General features: G+C 35.9%; 2 protein-coding genes across 3 annotated transcripts; one reads left to right on the top strand and one right to left on the bottom strand.

Annotated features, from left to right (window-relative positions):
• Positions 14,687–17,525, top strand: LOC104724851 (disease resistance RPP13-like protein 4). 2 transcript variants are annotated; one of them, XM_010443405.1, is made up of 2 exons: positions 14,687–14,778; positions 15,054–17,525. In XM_010443405.1, the coding sequence occupies exon 2, from the start codon at positions 15,079–15,081 to the stop codon at positions 17,314–17,316; it is 2,238 nt and encodes a 745-aa protein (XP_010441707.1). In that variant the 5' UTR covers positions 14,687–14,778; positions 15,054–15,078; the 3' UTR covers positions 17,317–17,525. The 2 variants fall into 2 exon arrangements, with proteins under 2 accessions (XP_010441707.1, XP_010441708.1); XM_010443406.2 differs by having other exon boundaries at positions 14,696–14,778; positions 15,064–17,525.
• LOC104724852 (probable disease resistance protein At5g45490) lies at positions 17,653–18,810 on the bottom strand. The gene has a single exon (XM_010443407.2). The coding sequence runs from the start codon at positions 18,801–18,803 to the stop codon at positions 17,814–17,816; it is 990 nt and encodes a 329-aa protein (XP_010441709.1). The 5' UTR covers positions 18,804–18,810; the 3' UTR covers positions 17,653–17,813.

The raw sequence follows: 18,816 nt of genomic DNA on the forward strand, positions 1-18,816 counted from the left end.
GTTAATCCCTAAAAAAACTTCCAAAAATAGCATTACTTCAGATTTTATTTCCTAAATATTTTACATTCTCCAACTAAAAAAATTACAGTAAAATCAATATGGAAACAGAAACTATGATATATTTAACCATAACTTCTATTTTGTATTGAAGATATTCTATCTATGAATTTTTTGCAAACAAAGAAAACAACAATTTGATTCCTATTTTGTTCTTCAAAACCTGTGAGTTTTGATTATTAATGTAAGAAAAACTTCGATTGACATTTATTTAAATATTATAATTATATATATAAACTTAATAAAATTTTTAAATATTATGAATATGTAAAATTAAAAAGTTTAAAATACTATATAATATGGTTATATAGTAGATGAGTTATGAAAACGACATATTAAAATTAATAAAATATCATTAAATTTGTGCTTACACATTAAATCCTCATTTTATTATTTTTCAACACTATTAATATTAGAATATTTGACATATAAAATTAGTTTGATTTAACTAAGATTGTGTAAAATAATTAAATCATTAGGGAAAATGTGACTTAATCATTAGGGAATAATTTCGATTCCTTATTTTTTGTTATAATAATTAAAAATCAAAATAGAATCTCAAACACTAAACAAAACAAAGTAAATATAACAAACAAATTGTCATGAATTATATTGCGGGTTACAAAATTAATATAAACATTTAGCCATACAAACGGTCGAAAGAATTAGTTATTCCTCTATTCACAAAACATCCAATATTTAACAAACAAATACAATATAAAATATAAATAATAGTAAAAGTTATATGCACGCAGTATACCGCGGATTAAAATCTAGTAAAATATAGATTTTTAATATCTTTATATTCTTAGATATAATGTCATGGCAAATTACAATCAAATTCAAGATTTCAAAGCTGGCATGTGAAAAGTAGTACTATTAACTATTAAGGTCTTCTTTAAATCATAATAAGACGATCTTGCAAGTCCATTGGATGTAAGACGTGAATACGTGATATTTTTTGAATAAATATTCTTCAAAATATTACTATTAACTAAATTTTCAAAAAATTATTAAATACAATTCTAGCTACAAAAAATACTAATATTACTAATAAGTATTCCAAAATATTATTTTTTTAATTTTTAAACACATATTGTACTAGTCAAATAGGAAAAAAAACAAAGCTGCTCTATAGTCCCAAGTCACAACAATATAATAACGAATGAGTATTTGTTATATTATCCTTTGGTCTTTTGATTCTTATTACTGCAAATTGCAATGAAAAGTCGCGCAAGTAAATAACTTTAGCTAGAAAGCAAGTTACTTTTAGATACAACAATTCATACATGGTTAAGACTATAATTTTCCTTTTGCCAACTGTTTTAATGTTTTGAGTTTATTAAAATGTCTTTGCACTTCCTCCCACAACCAATCTATGAGTTTTATTTTAATTATTGTTAGGTTGAAAAAAAAATCTTTGCAAAAAAAAGAGTTTATTTAATATATATATATATTAATTATTAATTAATATTTTGATTTTCATTAATTAAAATATATATATATATATATATATTTCTTTTGTCTAGTTTCATCTTGCTTTCATTTTGCTTTTGTTTGTTATATCAGATGAAAAAAAAATATTAATTTTTTGTTTTTTAAAGTAGAAAAAAACAAAATATAAACCACTACTTAGAAAAATAATCAAGTAGGAATAATAAAGAAGTAACAATTGTAAATACCCGTACCATATTTCAAATGGGCGATGGCAAAAAAATATAAAATGATATGTAATGTGTACGCACGCTATATGCAAGAAGTGTTAATTTTGTTGTTACATGAGTTTCCACGGGTAACATATTTTATATTATAATGAAGTTTTGTAAAGCCATTGTGTTAAGAATTTACCAATTAAAAGCTATGCATAATGTTATATAACATATGAAGATGTATTGGTTTATTTGAACTAGTGTTTGTGTGATTCAGGACGTGATACATAATTGTTGTTGTTTTATGTGTCTGAGAAGTTTCTAGAAGGTTTGAGAAGACAATATTGAAGTACGGTTTGAGGATGAATTGAAGAGGAAAACTACTATTTCTTTGTTAATTAAATTGGAGTTTTACAAGGAAAAGGAAAATAACAAAAAGGAAAAATGTATTTTCTTATGAAATTTAGAAATCTTCTTCTATGGTGATTAGAAAGTCTTGATGGGTATATAAGGAGGTGTTGGGCACATCCTAGAGAGATAAGAGAGCTGAGGCATAAAGGTTAGAACCCTAGAGAGTTTTCTGTTTGTGTGCGGCTTAGTTTCGCGGTTTGGTGCTTGTGTTGTTCAAGCTTCTTTGTTCGTCGGTGTGACGTGTGTGTGAAGGTTTCTCAAGAGAGTTGAAGATCTGAAGTCTAGGCTCAGGGGGAGTTTAGCCCAAGGTTAGGTTATCTTGATTTGCATCTAGGCTCGGTGTGAGTTTAGTTAAGGGTAGAGATTTATCCTTAAGATTTCATGTTATAGAACAGAGCGGTGAATTAAGAGGGTTGTGCTTGATTTACACGTTTGCGAATAGGTTGTATTTGCTTTCTTGTTCTAGTGGAATCGAAATCTGCACGTGGTCCTGGGGAGTAGGAAAAACCGAACCTTGTTAACAAAGCTCTTGTGTTATTTACTTTCTGCACTTTATTATTTGCACCTCATCCGCATTTACATGTGGTATCAGAGCGGGTTCTCGATAGAGATTAAGTCTAGTTTCAGGTAGATCAAGGGTGAGGGTAGTTCAGGAAGGAAGACAGAGCTTTGAATCAGTTGTGATGAATTCATACAGAGAAGGCACGTCTATATCAAGACCACCGTTGCTTGATTCAACAAATTACGGGTATTGGAAGGTTTGTATGCCAGCGTTTATTAGTAACCTTGATGAAGATTGTTGGAATTCGATTGAGCTTGGTTGGGAGCCCCCTAAATTTGTGGATGATAAAGGAGTTGAGTGTCTTAAGCCAAGAGATAAGTGGAATACTGCAGAGAAAAAGCTATCAAGTTGCAAGCCACTTCATGTTAATTTCTCAATGTGTATCAGCTCAGAAAGCATGGAAGTCATTAGAGAATATGTTTGAGGGTACTTCAAGTGTTAAGAGAACAAAGCTGGATATGTTGGCATCACAATTTGAAAATCTAAGGATGGAAGAAAAAGAAATTGTGGCTGATTTCAGTGCTAAGTTATGTGATATATCTAATGAGGCTTTTGTTCTTGGAAAGTAGTACAAAGACAAAAAGCTTGTTAAGAAACTGAAGCGATCATTGCCTGCAAAATTTGAGTCAAAAATTTCTGCAGTTGAAGAAGCTCATAATTTAGATGAGATGGCTTTTGATGAGTTTGTTGGGATTCTTAAAGCTTTTGAATTAAGCAAAGCATATGAAGCTGAAGGAGTAAAGAAGAAAGATAATCAAGTTAAGGAAGCAATAAAGAAGGAAGTTGACATTGGAGTAGCTCTTAAGGTATCATCTTGTGAAGATTCAATGGCTATGTTATCAAGACAATTTGCTAAATTTCTGAAGCGTAAGGGCGAAGAGAAGAAAAGTAGAATGGGTGAAGAGATGAAGACTTCATCAAAGAATGTTCAATGTTTTGAATGCAAAGGATATGATCATGTACGATCTGGTTGTGCCAATCTACAAAAGCATAAGAAGAAGGTTATGAATGTTGTTACTAGTGATTCTGAAACTGATTCAGATGAAGAAGAAGAACTGAAGAATTTTGTGGCGTTTACAAATTTTGAAGATAGTTCTGAATCAGTGTCTGCATCAGCGTGTGCGACTGCTTCTGAATCTGCAACAAAATCTGCAACTACATTTGAACATGAATCTGATAGTGATAATGATGGAGATGATATGAGTTATGAAGAACTTGGTAAGAGATATGAGAAGTTGCATGCACATTGGCTTAAAGTAGTTGAAGAAAATTCAGTTTTGATTAAGGTAAAGCTCGAGTTAGAGGCTAAAGTCGTTGAAGCAGATAAACATGCAACAGAGAAGGGAGAAGAAGCATTACAAGTTAAAGTGCAACTTGAAGAAACTCAAAAGAATTTGAGTATGCTTAATAATGGTACAAAGAAGTTAGATCATATTCTGAGTATTGACAAGACTGATAAGTGTGGACTTAGATTTGAAGGAAAAGTTTCAAACCCAGAGCTGGTGTTTGTTTCAAGTGGAAAAATTACGTCTGCATCAGGAACTGCAACGGTAACAGAGACTGCTTCAAAGAATGCTCCAAAGAGTGTTTCAGAGACTGTATTTTTGAAAGAGCATGATAAAATAATTTTTGAATTGGATAATGCACCTAGACAAGTTTTTCGACCTGTTTGCCATCATTGTGGTGTTGTTGGGCATATTAGACCAAGGTGTTTCAGATTGTTGAGAGAGAAGAGCCGCATGGAGAATGCTTTTGATGTGAGGCTTTCTGGTCCTACATGTTATCATTGTGGAGTTCAAGGACATATTAAGAGGAATTTTTTCAGGTTTATTCAAGAGGTTAACTATGGAGGTCTAAGGCGCAACAAGATATGAGTTAGAAAATATAATTACAATGGAGGTGGTGTACTAGGCTATCAACCGCATATTGCAAAGCAGGGAGAATTTTCTAGTTAGTTTTGACCATGTTGTGACTCATTCAGGGGGAGAATGAAGATGTGTTTAAGTGTTTGAACTGATGAGTTCACAAGCATAGTCAAAAAGGGGGAGAATGAAGATGTATTGGTTTGTCTGAACTAGTGTCTGTGTGATTCAGGACGTGATACAAGATTGCTGTTGTTTTATGTGCCTGAGAAATTTCTAGAAGGTTTGAGAAGACAATATTGAAGGACGGTTTGAGGATGAATTGAAGAGGAAAACTACTATTTCTTTGGTTAATTAAATTGGAGTTTTACAAGGAAAAAGAAAATAACAAAAAGGAAAAAAGTATTTTCTTATGAAATTTGGAAATCTTCTTCTATGGTGATTAGGAAGTTTTGATGGGTATATAAGGAGGTTTTAGGCACGTCCTAGAGAGATAAGAGAGCTGAGGCATAAAGGTTAGAACCATAGAGAGTTTTCTGTTTGTGTGTGGCTTAGTTTCGCGGTTAGGTGTTTGTGTTGTTCAAGCTTCTTTGTTCGTCGGTGTGACGTGTGTGTGAAGGTTGCTCAAGAGAGTTGAAGATCTGAAGTCTAGCCTCAGGGGGAGTTTAGCCCAAGGTTAGGTTATCTTGGTTTGAATCTAGGCTAGGTGTGAGTTTAGTTAAGGGTAGAGATTTATCCTGAAGATTTCATGTTATAAAACGGAGCGGTGAATTAAGAGGGTTGTGCTTAATTTACGCGTTTGCGAATAGGTTGTATTTGCTTTCTTGTTCTAGTGGAATCGAAATCTGGACGTGGTCCCGGAGAGTAGGAAAAACCGAACCTCGTTAACACAGCTCTTGTGTTATTTACTTTCTGCACTTTATTTGCACCTCATCCGCATTTATAATATACAAACACACAATAATATTATTTTAAAATAAAAAGTACAAGTGAAACTCATTATGCAAATAAGTGAGTATATATTTGCTTAATTTACCAGAAGTAATTTAATATATCTTTCTTCGTTTAACTCTTACAAATTATTAAAATTGTAAAATTAAAAAAAACAAATGTTTACAAGATAAAATATGTCAATTCTGAATAATACTTGTAAATTTCACATTTTTTTAACAATTCTTGACATACTTTTTATCAATAATTAATTACTTGAGATATATTGAAACTCGCTTAAAATATGTTTTTGTTAGATATTGTAACGCCCGTGAACCGGAACAGTTTACATTAAACGCTCGTTTGGTTGCATTTCTGGGTTTGAAAACTCTAAAATCGGGTATAAAAGGGAATACTCGACGACTTTTATAGTTTTTAGCCTCTATTACCATTCCTAGAGAGAAAAGAAAGAGAAAAACTGTTCTTGAGTGTTTTTGGAAATTTTGGTGCCTGTTCTCGAGAGATCTTTCCTATGGAGTTGAGATCTGAGACTAGGATTGTAGTAGAAGCTTGCTAGGAGGCTTTTTCGTGAGTTTATAATCAGTTTTCGTCATTCTTAAAAGTGAGTGCGTAACCATGGCTGATCTAAACGATTAGATGCTTATTTTATGTGATTTTGGTTATTGAATGCTTATGTGCTCGTGTGTGAGTGTTTGTCAGGAGTTTTGTGGCTTTTGGAGATCGTTTTTGGCTTCACCGAGCCAAGAGGAGACCGAGGAGATTGTTTTCGATGACGCTCCGCGCGACTGCATCGATCGATGCAAGGAGTGCATCGGTCGACGCAGTTAGAGATTTGACGTCGATGCAAGGAGTGCATCGGTTGATGCATCTAGGAATTTGAAGGAGTGCATCGGTCGATGCGATGATGTTGCATCGCTCAACGAAAAGATGTTGCATCAGTCGACACAAGGAGTGCGTCGGTCGATGCAAGTGCGCAAAGTTGACGCGCATGTTCAGAGTTGTTTGGGTTGCTTGTTTTTCTGTTGCGTATTGTTTATGCTTATCTTTTCGCTTTTGTGTATAGCCTAGTAGATGAGAGGATCGCCTCACAGAGTATTTATGATAATACTCATGCATCTCATTTCTGTTGTGGTGCAGGTAAAGACAAAGTGTGGTCGTGGAACCAAGTTGATAAAGAGGAGAATGTTCGAGAGGCTCGGTTGTTTGTTCTATGCTGCTGATAGGTTGTTAGAATTGAATGTAGGGTTCTAGAACTATTTTTTAGGTTGTTGTTTCATTGTTCTATGACGTGGTTTATGTTATTGGCATTGTTGGATAGATGTTATTGTTTTATTTGTTAATCGTTATTCAATTCATTGGTTAATATTGTTTATTTCCGCTATTTGGTTTAAATGTGGTTAGATTATTAGTAAGTATGAGATCACTAGAGAATTATTATATTAAAAATAAAAAAATTGGTCAGGTCGTTTCAGTTTGGTATATGAGCCCTTATGGTTCTAGGTACGGGTTCACTAGGCTTTGTGTTGTTGATGTTGTGGATTTACATGCTTTGATTGATTATGTGAGTTAGTCAATTGTGTGTGGCATGGAATCCTAGAACATCCTCTTCGAGCCTTCACGGTAAGTTGTGTTTTTGGTATAGTTTAAGATAGTTTACTTAGTTTTTTATTCATGTTAGTGCATATGGTTAGAGGTGGTGTTGTTGTTGGTTGTGGATGCTTACGTGGTCGTGGTTGGGGCAGATGCCCAGTTGTTAGTGATAACATAAAGCAGAGTATGTTGATGGGGCCGTAGGCACTGATCTGCTGTGGGCGGTGTCAGTGTCTGGTTGGCCGGTGGTGCTAGACTTCCAGGTGCAGGGGTTGCAGTAGGTGGAACCCCTAGTGGAGATGTTAACCTAGCGGGCTTATTGGCGCAGTTGTTTGAGCAGTTGCCGGGAGTTGTACTGGCACATGCTCAAGTGGTACCGCCTGTGGCAGATTTAGGTCCCGCGTCATGTTTGATTATGGAGCAACCAATTACTTCATTATCCCGGAGTGCGCTAAAAGCGTCAATATCAGAGGAGATCCCCAAGAACGAGTGGGAGTTGTCAACGTCACGGGAGGCGAGTTTCTGAGAATCCTTGGACGGGCGATGGGTGTGGATATTCATATCGCGGAGGAGTCAAGGCAAGTGGATTTGATTAATAGTCCCGTGAAGTTATATGATGTTATCCTAGGGATGAATTGGTTGCATCGTCACAGGGTATATCTGGATTGTCATCGGGGTAGAGTGGAGTTTGAGCGTCCAGAAGGGAAGTTGTTTTTTGACGGAGTACGACCAACTTTGGGGAATCTCATGATCTTGGCCATATAGGCAGAGAAATTGAACGAGAAGGGGCGTGACACCTATTTGGTTACAATCTCGATGCTGAAATCAATGGGGGCAGTCTATGATTAGCGGTATTCAGGTTGTTAAAGAGTTTGAGGATTAGTTCCAGTCGTTGCAAGGGTTACCACCATCTCGGTCTGATCCCTTCACGATTGAGCTGGAACTGGGGACTATGCCATTATCCAAGGCGCCTTACAGGATGACTCCAGTAGAGATGGCAGAGCTGAAGAAACAGCTAGAGGATCTTTTGAGCAAGGGATTCATTTGTCCTAGCGTCTCACCATGGGTTTATAAAATTGATGAACAACGTGTCTCAGGAGTTTCAGAATGTGTCTATCATCATTTTAATCGACGATATCTTGGTATATTCTAAGAGTCCTGAGGAGCATGCAGTGCATCTGAGAACAGTTATGGAGAAGCTGCGGGAGCAAAAGTTGTATGCTAAGTTGAACAAGTGCAGTTCCTGGCAGAGGGAGATGGGATTTTGGGCTACATTGTCTTGGTGGAGGAAGTCTATGTGGATCTAGAGAAGATTTAGGCTATCAGGAATTGGCCTAGACCGTAGAATACCACAGAGATCAGGAATTTCCTTGAGTTGGCGGGTTACTACAGGAGGTTTGTGAGGGGGTTTGCGAGTAAGGCATGCTTGATGACTAAGTTAACAGGGAAAGATGTTTCGTTTGTTTGGTCACAGAAGTGTGAGGAGGATTTCACAAGCCTAAAAGAGATGTTGACTACTACACCAGTGTTGGCATTACCAGAGAAGGGTGAGCCTTATGTGGTTCATACATATGCATCCAGAGTTTGCTTAGGATGTGTGTTGATGCAGCATGGGAAGGCTATTGCCTGCGCTTTGTGGCAGTTGCAGAAGAATGAGGATAACTATCCTACACATGACTTGAATATGGCTGTTGTGGTTTTTGCCCTCAAGATTTGGAGGTCATATCATTATGGCGCGAAGGTACATGTTTTTACGGATCATAAGATCCTGAAGTACTTATTCACTCAACTTGAGCTGAATTTGAGGCAGAGGCGGTGGATAGAGCTAGTGGCAGACTATGATCAGGAGATAGCTTACCACCCTGGTAAAGCTAATTCGATTGCAGATGCTCTAAGTTGGAAGTAGGTGGTTTCAACTCAGGATCAAGATATGGATACTCTGGTTGGAGAAATTAGTGCATTGAGGTTGTGTGTATTTTCTCAGGAGTTGTTAGAGTTTGGAGACTGTTGGCTCTGTAGAGTGCGGTTGGCTCAGTGGAAGAATATGGGGCTGGTTAATGCCTCCAGAGATGTTAATGGTACCATTCTTGCGCACGGTAGGATCTGTGTGCCCAAGTATGAGAAGTTGAGGCAGGAGATTCTGAGGGAGAATCATGCGAGCATGTTCTCTATTCATTAAGGAGCGACCAAGATGTATCGTGGCCTCAAACGGTATTATCATATTGTCAGAATGAAGAAGGATGTAGCTAGTTGGGTCACGAAGTGTGACGTTTGCCAACTAGGGAAGGCTGAGCATCAGGTTCCAAGCGGCTTGTTGCAGAGTGCATATTCCGGAGTAGAAGTGGCACATAATCACGATGGATTTCATGGTAGGATTGCCAATGTCTCAGAATTTTTATGTGATTTGGGTCATAGTGGACCGATTGACTAAGTCTGCTCATTTTCTGGCCATCAAGATGATCGATGGAGCAGCGGTCTTGGCTAAGAAGTATGTGAAGGAGATAGTCATATTGCACGGGTTGCCGGTGAGTGTCGTGCCTGATAGAGATCCCAAATTCACTTTGGTGTTTTGGAGGACGTTTTAGACAGAGATGGGCACGAAGATGCATATGAGTACAGCCTACCATCCTCAGATAGACGGACAGTCGGAGAGGACGATGCAGACTTTGGAAGAATTACTGAAGACGTGTGTGCAGTTCTCCCGTATAGTATTATTAATTGACAATTAAAAGATTCAAAAAATTGTATAAATAATTAGAATGAGTAGTTTATTTAATTTTTTTTTTTATTTTTATTAATCATCTCAAGAATAAGTTTGAAAACAATTGCCATTTTTTTAGAACTGCACTCAAAAGTCTTCCAAATTAAAGGATACATGATAAATAAAATATTGTTGTTGATGAGGATAACCCACGTTAAACTACGTGGTCTACGCTACACAAGTATAGATTATTACTCAACACATTACCTATTTAAATCGATGTCAACCATACAGCTAAATTAGTTAGCTAAAATGATTGAGTGTACTATATATGTAACCAATTGTTACAAATTTTATAAATAATATAAAAAGATTTCATATATATATATGAAAAATCAGTACTTTTATTTCTGTATACTCCAAAAAAAAACTTTTGTTAGTTGATTTTGATAAACAGTTACTCATGGTCATGGACACTGTTTTAAATCTTTATATTCTCGACGATAAAATATATCTATAATAAATTTTCACACCTATAATTTTTTGTAATATTTATTTCCACTGACATGGAAGACATGACTTTTTTTATTATTTGAAATGTAAATGCCAGCATTTATTATTTGAAATGTCTTGATCGTCAATTTATTTTTTCTTTCCACTCAATAATAGTCGATAAAAACAAGTTGGTAAGGATATGACTATCATCTATGTGTAGTGATCGAGAGCTTTGTGTAGTCAAGCTAAAAGCGGTTGTTGTTAACCTTGTTAGTCTAGTAGGTTTAGAAGTGTTTGTAACTTTGTATTGTACATCCAATCTTCACTCAATATAATTCCAGTTAGACAAAAAAGAATATGACGATCATTTATTATCAGCTATCCAAATGGATGTCGAATATACAGCTAAATAGCTTGTACTCGAATTAAAGGATATAATTATCAAAATATACGTGGGTACTTTAATTAGCTTGTCTTTTATTTGGGGTTCAAATAGCTCTTTTTGCCAAGCTATATAATGACAAAGGGGTAATTTAATACTCCCTATATTCGGAAAAGATTGATGTTTAGAATCTTTTACACATTTTAAGAAAACAATGATTACTGAGTTTAAATATATTTTTTTTGACTAAAGAGATATTATTTAATTTTAAACCAATAACAATTCAAGATTTTAAATATTTTCAATGATTACTTCTTGAAGTTTACAAAACATCAATTTTTGTGAGACAAAAAAATACCCCAAAACATCAATCTTTGTGGGACAGAGGGAGTAAACTCTAACGACTTATTGGTTTTTATTTTTAATACTTTTAATTAGGTCTTTTAATTATTAATTTATTATTCTAATGAAAAGTCGCACAAGTTAAAGGCTAATAATCTGATTAGGAGCAACTAAATACCTCGTTTGCAAATAACCGCTTCAATAATCACCGATCAACAAGATTTTTTTTGGAGAAATCATAGTTAGAAAAAAGGTTAAAGAAGGTAGTTAGAATCTTTTTTTGATAGTTAGAAACACCAATCCTNAAGACATGACTTTTTTTATTATTTGAAATGTAAATGCCAGCATTTATTATTTGAAATGTCTTGATCGTCAATTTATTTTTTCTTTCCACTCAATAATAGTCGATAAAAACAAGTTGGTAAGGATATGACTATCATCTATGTGTAGTGATCGAGAGCTTTGTGTAGTCAAGCTAAAAGCGGTTGTTGTTAACCTTGTTAGTCTAGTAGGTTTAGAAGTGTTTGTAACTTTGTATTGTACATCCAATCTTCACTCAATATAATTCCAGTTAGACAAAAAAGAATATGACGATCATTTATTATCAGCTATCCAAATGGATGTCGAATATACAGCTAAATAGCTTGTACTCGAATTAAAGGATATAATTATCAAAATATACGTGGGTACTTTAATTAGCTTGTCTTTTATTTGGGGTTCAAATAGCTCTTTTTGCCAAGCTATATAATGACAAAGGGGTAATTTAATACTCCCTATATTCGGAAAAGATTGATGTTTAGAATCTTTTACACATTTTAAGAAAACAATGATTACTGAGTTTAAATATATTTTTTTTGACTAAAGAGATATTATTTAATTTTAAACCAATAACAATTCAAGATTTTAAATATTTTCAATGATTACTTCTTGAAGTTTACAAAACATCAATTTTTGTGAGACAAAAAAATACCCCAAAACATCAATCTTTGTGGGACAGAGGGAGTAAACTCTAACGACTTATTGGTTTTTATTTTTAATACTTTTAATTAGGTCTTTTAATTATTAATTTATTATTCTAATGAAAAGTCGCACAAGTTAAAGGCTAATAATCTGATTAGGAGCAACTAAATACCTCGTTTGCAAATAACCGCTTCAATAATCACCGATCAACAAGATTTTTTTTGGAGAAATCATAGTTAGAAAAAAGGTTAAAGAAGGTAGTTAGAATCTTTTTTTGATAGTTAGAAACACCAATCCTAATCACTAATAAAAACCAACGTCTGATTTTATAAAAAGGTTGCACAATTTTTTGTTTTTCTTTTTTTTTGGATTATTAATCTTTTCAGAAAAAGAACATATTGAAAAAAATAGAAACACATGTAAAGTCAAGACTATGATTTAAATAGTAACATGCTTTTTTTAATGGAGTTTTTGATTTCGCTAAGATTAATTATTAAATGAAGATTTTAAAAAATAAATATTTGATAATTTTGTTAATATCATTTAAATATATTAATATTGTATATTATGAATTAGATAATGATTTATAAAATTGCCAACGAAAAGCTTGGATACATAAATGAAACTACTCATCTCCAACTCCAGACTAACTAAAATGTGGCACAACAACTATGAAGAAAAAGAAAAAAAACAATGAGTGACTTTTTTCGTTTCAAATTTCAGGGAAGACGTGGGGAGTTTTTGTGTCTGACCAAAGCTATCTTTAGTTGCTTTGACTCCTTGTATGTGATTGTTCTGGTTCCTTTTTGTGTTTTTGTGTAAAACCTTTGAAGATCAATATAATCGGAATCATTCAGTCGAAAAAAAAAAAGGAAGACGTGGGGAGTGCAATAAAGAAAGACCAATGAGAGGGAAAACAAAGACCTGTGAATTCTAAAGTATTTTTTTAGTGAGATGTAATAAAATACAATGATCGAGACATGTAATGTGTAAATGCCAGCATAGCTCTTACATGTGCAATAACATAGAAATAAACATATCTAGCTAACTATGTCTACGCATGTCTTCCATCTCACACACACGTGATACAGTACTAGTGTACTACAGTATCACTGTATCATATATTTTATATCATAGTGTTCTTAACTATGGTTAAGAGTTAAGATAGCGTTGAGTCAATGACTATATATCATAAAATTACATAAAATTACAAGTATGAACCAATAATTTATAGATAGCGTTGAGTCAATGACTATATATATCAAAGATAAATTCTATCGTTGAGAAATGTTTCAGTAGGGTCCATAATAATAACTATACATATTTGTTTTTTTTCATCAGCTATATAAAATTAAAAGTCTTTGTGGAGTAGGACCGAATGTATATTGGATATTACTTATGAATTATGATTGAACGTTTCCAAAAAAAGAGTAACTCGATAGTTCGTATTTGGGTCAATGGAAACAAAATAAAAAAGTTTTATAAGCTAATTAGCTGTATTAATGACGTCGTATTAAATAATTCATGTTTGCTGAATAATCTTATTATACTACTTGAATAGCCAAGACAACGTAGTGCATCGTGTGTCATAATCTTGGTAAAACAACATCAGCACTATTTTTATCGTATTAGTAAAAAATATTATTAGAAAAGGATATTTAAGTGAGTTTAAGTGAAAAAAAAGAGAGAGAGCATTTGTTATTAGATTTTCAACATATATATTGTACTAGATATATTATTATTTTTTTCACAGAATAAATATATTGATTAAAACTGGTTATTACAGACAGTGTCAATTAGCCAAATAGGCTTCAGTGTAATATGGAGTGCCAAATAGGCTTCAGTGTAATATGGAGTATCAACACAACCAAATTTTGGTAAATCATGTGCCACACTATTACATTCCCTCTTTATAAATGTAAAAGAAGATTGTTTTAACTTGGAAGCCCAAGATCTTATGTTATGGAATAGGTTTGTTATGAAAACATCTAAAAGTTGACCATTAACTAATTTTACTAATATTTTACCGTCTTCTTTAAACACAGTTGAATGATATCCTTTGATTCACGTTTGTTGTATTGCAGCTAGTAGTCCTTTTATTTCAGCATCTAAGGGGGATCATGTGTTTGTTAGTGTAGTTGCGCCCCAAATAATAACTTCACCTTGATAATTCTGGAACATCCATCCTCCTATTGCTTGTTGGGTATGATAATCATAGCTCGCATCAAAATTGCATTTGAGTGTCGGATGTGATGGAGGTATCTATGTTGGTGTATTCGTTCTTGGAACAGACAATGGTATTGATCTCTGTTATAATTGCTAGATATATCATTATAAATAAAGTTCTGCATTAAAAATGTAAAACAACACTTCAAAATGAAACAAATGATTTTGTTAAAACATCACTAAATATCAAACGGATGTAGTATCAGATAATGGAAATAAAATATGTAGTGACTAAATGTAATTGTGATATAAATGTATGAAAAAATTGGAATTGTTAGAGTTTCAAAAAAATAAAATAACGAAATTGTTAAATTAATTACCTACATAAATTGCAAGGGAGAGCTTTTCAATCAATTTAGCTAAAATATATTTTTGTTGCACAAAACAAACAAATAAATAAAAAAGGGAAAAAATCTGTTGAAAAGTTATTGTTACCAAAAAAAAACACACACACACAAAAAAAAAAATATATATATATATATATAAAACTGTGGAGCTTTTTTTTCTTCTTCTCTCTTTGTCTCATACTCTCATTCATAAGGGGAGAAGACCCCCCCAGAGGCAGAGTCGCTTCTTCTCCGGAGAAACAGGTACAAATCGCTTCCTTCTTCCCTGAGAACCCAAAAAAATAAAAATAAAAAAGGTTTGACCTTTCTAATCAATTGCGGAAAAAGGCAAAACCTTTTCTGGAGAAATGATCCAAGATGACTTTATCTGTTTTTCTCCAGAATCATTGATTTTGCTTCTTCGACTGCGTTTTGATAGCTTAAGTTAAGAGAAGTAGGAGTTTGCGTCTATGAAACTATATTGTATTGAGTTGTTGTGTGTTGTAACATTTTTGGTTGTTTCTGGTCGCTTTTTCAAGATTTTTGCAGGCTGGTGTGTGTGTCATGGCTTCGGACAACACCGCGCCGGCCACGGAGACGGGACAAAACGCAGAGGAGGTCGGGAAGAAAGCAGTAGATGAGTCAGGAGTATCAACACAGGAGGTGGGGAAGAAGCCAGGAGATGAACCAGAAACATCAATCGAGAAGATTCTTAAAATCGTGACTACATTGGACAATCGTTTTCCACAACAGCCAGAACAACAAAGGATGTCAAGGTCGGAAACTGCCCCTGCCAGACCTACTCCTAGTGGTAACCAGCAGCCAACCACGGGTGGTTTGGCAAAAACACAAAGTGACACAACTGCTCTTGCGACCGTGAGACAATCCGAGCATGCGATTCCTAAGCTGAAACGTAATCTCCGCCTTCTTGAAGAGGACGTGTCAAAGCTACAAGACCTTAACATAGAGGTTGCAGAAGAGGTGAGGAGACAAATCCGTCCACTTGACAACCTTCTCAAGCAAGTGGAATTGGGTTCCACGAATAAGCAGTTGACCGAAGGTAACAAGAATGATTTGGAGAAGGTCAACAAGAAGATCTTTAACTTGATGTGTCAAGTACCTTTGTTGCCCAACAAGCGTAAAAACAACAGAGGATTTGATGCTGACGATGGCAATGGCGATAATCACGGGAAACCCATTGTTTGCTTGCCAGGGATCCATGCAAATGAAGAGGAGCTCAAAAGGCTTGCGGTTTTTAGAGATGTACAAACCAAGTTCGAGCAACTTGATGGTGATAAGAAGATCTACCTGCTGACCTTTGCTGTCTTCCCCGAGAATCAAGAGGTGAATCGAACCATGCTCATGTACTGGTGGATCGGGGAAGGCATCCTGACTTATAGAGTCACACCACCTAAAAAGGGTATGGTTCTGGCTGATGAAGACAAACCCGAAAATGTCGTCAAGAAGGTTCTCAAGGAATTTGCGGACAAGAAGTTGATCGAACCTGTTAAAAACAAACGAAAAGTGGAGCCAAGCAGCTATAAGATGACCCCTTTTGTGCATGCTTCATTGGTTCGGATCTCAATGGAGATGAAACTTTTTAATATGTATCAGAAAGGGGAGAAGCCAACCATGCAAAGATCAGAAATGAACAAGGTCTGCCTTGTGGAAGCTTCGTCAAGTCAACCAGAAGCAAAAGCTAACAAAATGTTATTCGCAGATCAGATTGAAACCGTCTTCAATGTTTCTGAGCGGTTCCCGGATTTCACATTCAAGTGGTTCTCCAAGGATCAAACATCAGGAAAAAGGAAGTTGAATCGTCTATCAACAACTACGTATAAGGAGCTCAAGGTTTTTTATCTAGGAAGATGGGAGAGAACCGCCAAGCGCCACATCGAGGTAGAGAATGCAGAGCTTATGAAAAACTTGAAGCATATGACTAAACTCAAGCTTCTGAGTTTCCAAGGGATCTCAAGAATTGAAAGACTTGACGATGCTGTCTGTAAGCTTCATGATCTGATCATCTTGGACCTCAGGGCTTGCTACAATCTTGAGAAACTTCCAGACAAGATAGATTCACTCAAGGCCCTCACCTACTTGGACATTACAGATTGCTACATGATAGACCGCATACCCAAGAGGCTGTCGTGGCTCGGTAACTTGGAGGTTCTAAAGGGCTTTGTGGTCAGTGATGCTACTGATGAGGAGACGGTCTGCACGCTGGCTGAGCTGGAACACTTGAAGAATCTGAGAAAGCTAAGTATTTCAATAAACAAAGATGTCAGTGTATCCAAACTGTTCGTGGATATTGAGAATTTCGACCGTCTAGAAAAGTTGAAAATGGCGTGGGGAGGTATTAATGTCCACAAGCCAGCGGATCCTCATAGCGGAGTAAAAAATTTCTTAAGACAGATGACATTCCAAGAGCTCCAGCCTGTAAAGAAGGTTCCAAAGAAGGATAGAGATCCAGTGCACCTTCCCCTGAAGTTGAAGAAACTGGACCTTCAGTGTTTTCCTAAATCGGATCTTCCCTCATGGCTTCAACCCAATATGCTTGGTGGTCTGGAAAAACTCTACATCAAAGGAGGAACCGAACTTACTGGATTTGGAACGCAACCACCAAAGGAGGCAACGGCTTGCCAAGTCAAGGTTTTACGTCTGAAATTTCTTCCCAGGCTCAAAGTGGAGTGGAGGGACCTACAACTGTACTTCCCAAGGCTGGAGTTCTTAGACAAGTATCAGTGCCCTCAAGTTAGTTTCTGCCCCACCGATGGCATCGGAATCTGGCGCAAGAAAGATTAAGTCTTAACTAAACTCTGAGTCTGAACTGAGAGTTCCTCAGTTTACCCAAGTTTTCTTCCGCTGTTTCATTCCCTTTTCTTGTTTTTGTTTTTGTTGCTGTTGGTGTGTGTTGCTTTCTCATTTCCCATTGATGTCTTGCTGGTATGCTTTTAAGTGTTGTAGTTTGTGAACATTTAAATAAAAGGAGTCTGGAGTGTTTGTTTTGCTTATCCTGTGAGACTTGTGTGGTTCTGAAGAAGTGTACTGTACTATGCTAAACTGCAGACACAAGAGAAGGTACACAAGGAACTATCTCGTCTGGTGTCTTCTTCAGTTGCCAGCGCAACATTTTCAGACGAAGAAACATAGTATGGCATTGAAAACTCTAGTCGGAGATTCTGGATTGTTGATACAACAGAAGGGAAGAAAAAATAGACAACAACAAACCAGAGAAACAAAAACATGACAAACAAAAGCAGATAAATAAAAACACAATGGAAAAAGGCTCTTCAATCTTCTCAAGCCTGCTGAGCTGGAATAGCTGTATTCTCTTCTGGTGTGGTGTTGCTGTCTGACTCGGGAGTTCCACTAACAGAACCGTTTTTTTCATCGTCAAGAAACACGGGAAGAAGCTCAGCCAACAGACTAGCAGCTAAAGGAAGACCACGAGACTTGTTCATCAGCTCATCTATGCATTTCTTGTCATTCCTTGGAGGCTTTTCCCCATTCTTTATGAGGGCTTCTTCATATATCCTCCAGACACTCCCAGTATCAGTCAGCGGCCAAAGACGATGTATCTCATGTTCCTCTGCAACTAGCTTCTTTGCTAGAGTATCCTTCTCATCCTCATTCCTGGTCGTGTATATGACTCTTCCACCAGATCCTTTAGGGAATCCATCTGACAGATACTTTCCCCATTTCTTCTCCTTCTTGAGTTTCTCCTCGTCGTCCTGAAGAATCTCGTCCCAGTGGTCCTCTTCTCGCACATCATCAAAGACAATCAGATACTTCTTCCACCTCAGACTCAAGTGAAGTGCATAGAGCAGAGCAGAGAGCTCCTTGTCATCCGCCGTATCTCTATCAATTTCTCCAGCTTGTTGATTGCTTGCATTTTCCTGATTCTCCTTAGCTTCATTATTAGCATCTCTACGGATAGTTTCGAGGATCGAATCTTTGACTCCGAGAGCTGTCAAGATCTTCTTCAACACATATATCTTCCCATCAAGTCTCTCCTTTTCAGTGCTGTTGTTTTGACCCTTCTTTCTGTCCATGGAAACCCAAATCCTCGGGGCATAAACACTCGTCACATCTTTGTCATTGAAGATCATCTTGCATAATGCTGTCTTCCCAACACCATACTCTCCGACAATCACAAGACTCTTGAACTCCTTGTTAACCTTTTGATCCAACAAGAAGTGCTTCAGTGACTTGATCTCGTTCTCGAACCCATGGATTGTTGGAACAGGGGGTGAAGAGTCGGTTACCACACGATCCTCCTCAGCGGGCATATCCTCAGTCTTG

This window comes from Camelina sativa, chromosome 11, assembly GCF_000633955.1.
Source record: "Camelina sativa cultivar DH55 chromosome 11, Cs, whole genome shotgun sequence".
Lineage (NCBI taxonomy): Eukaryota > Viridiplantae > Streptophyta > Magnoliopsida > Brassicales > Brassicaceae > Camelina > Camelina sativa.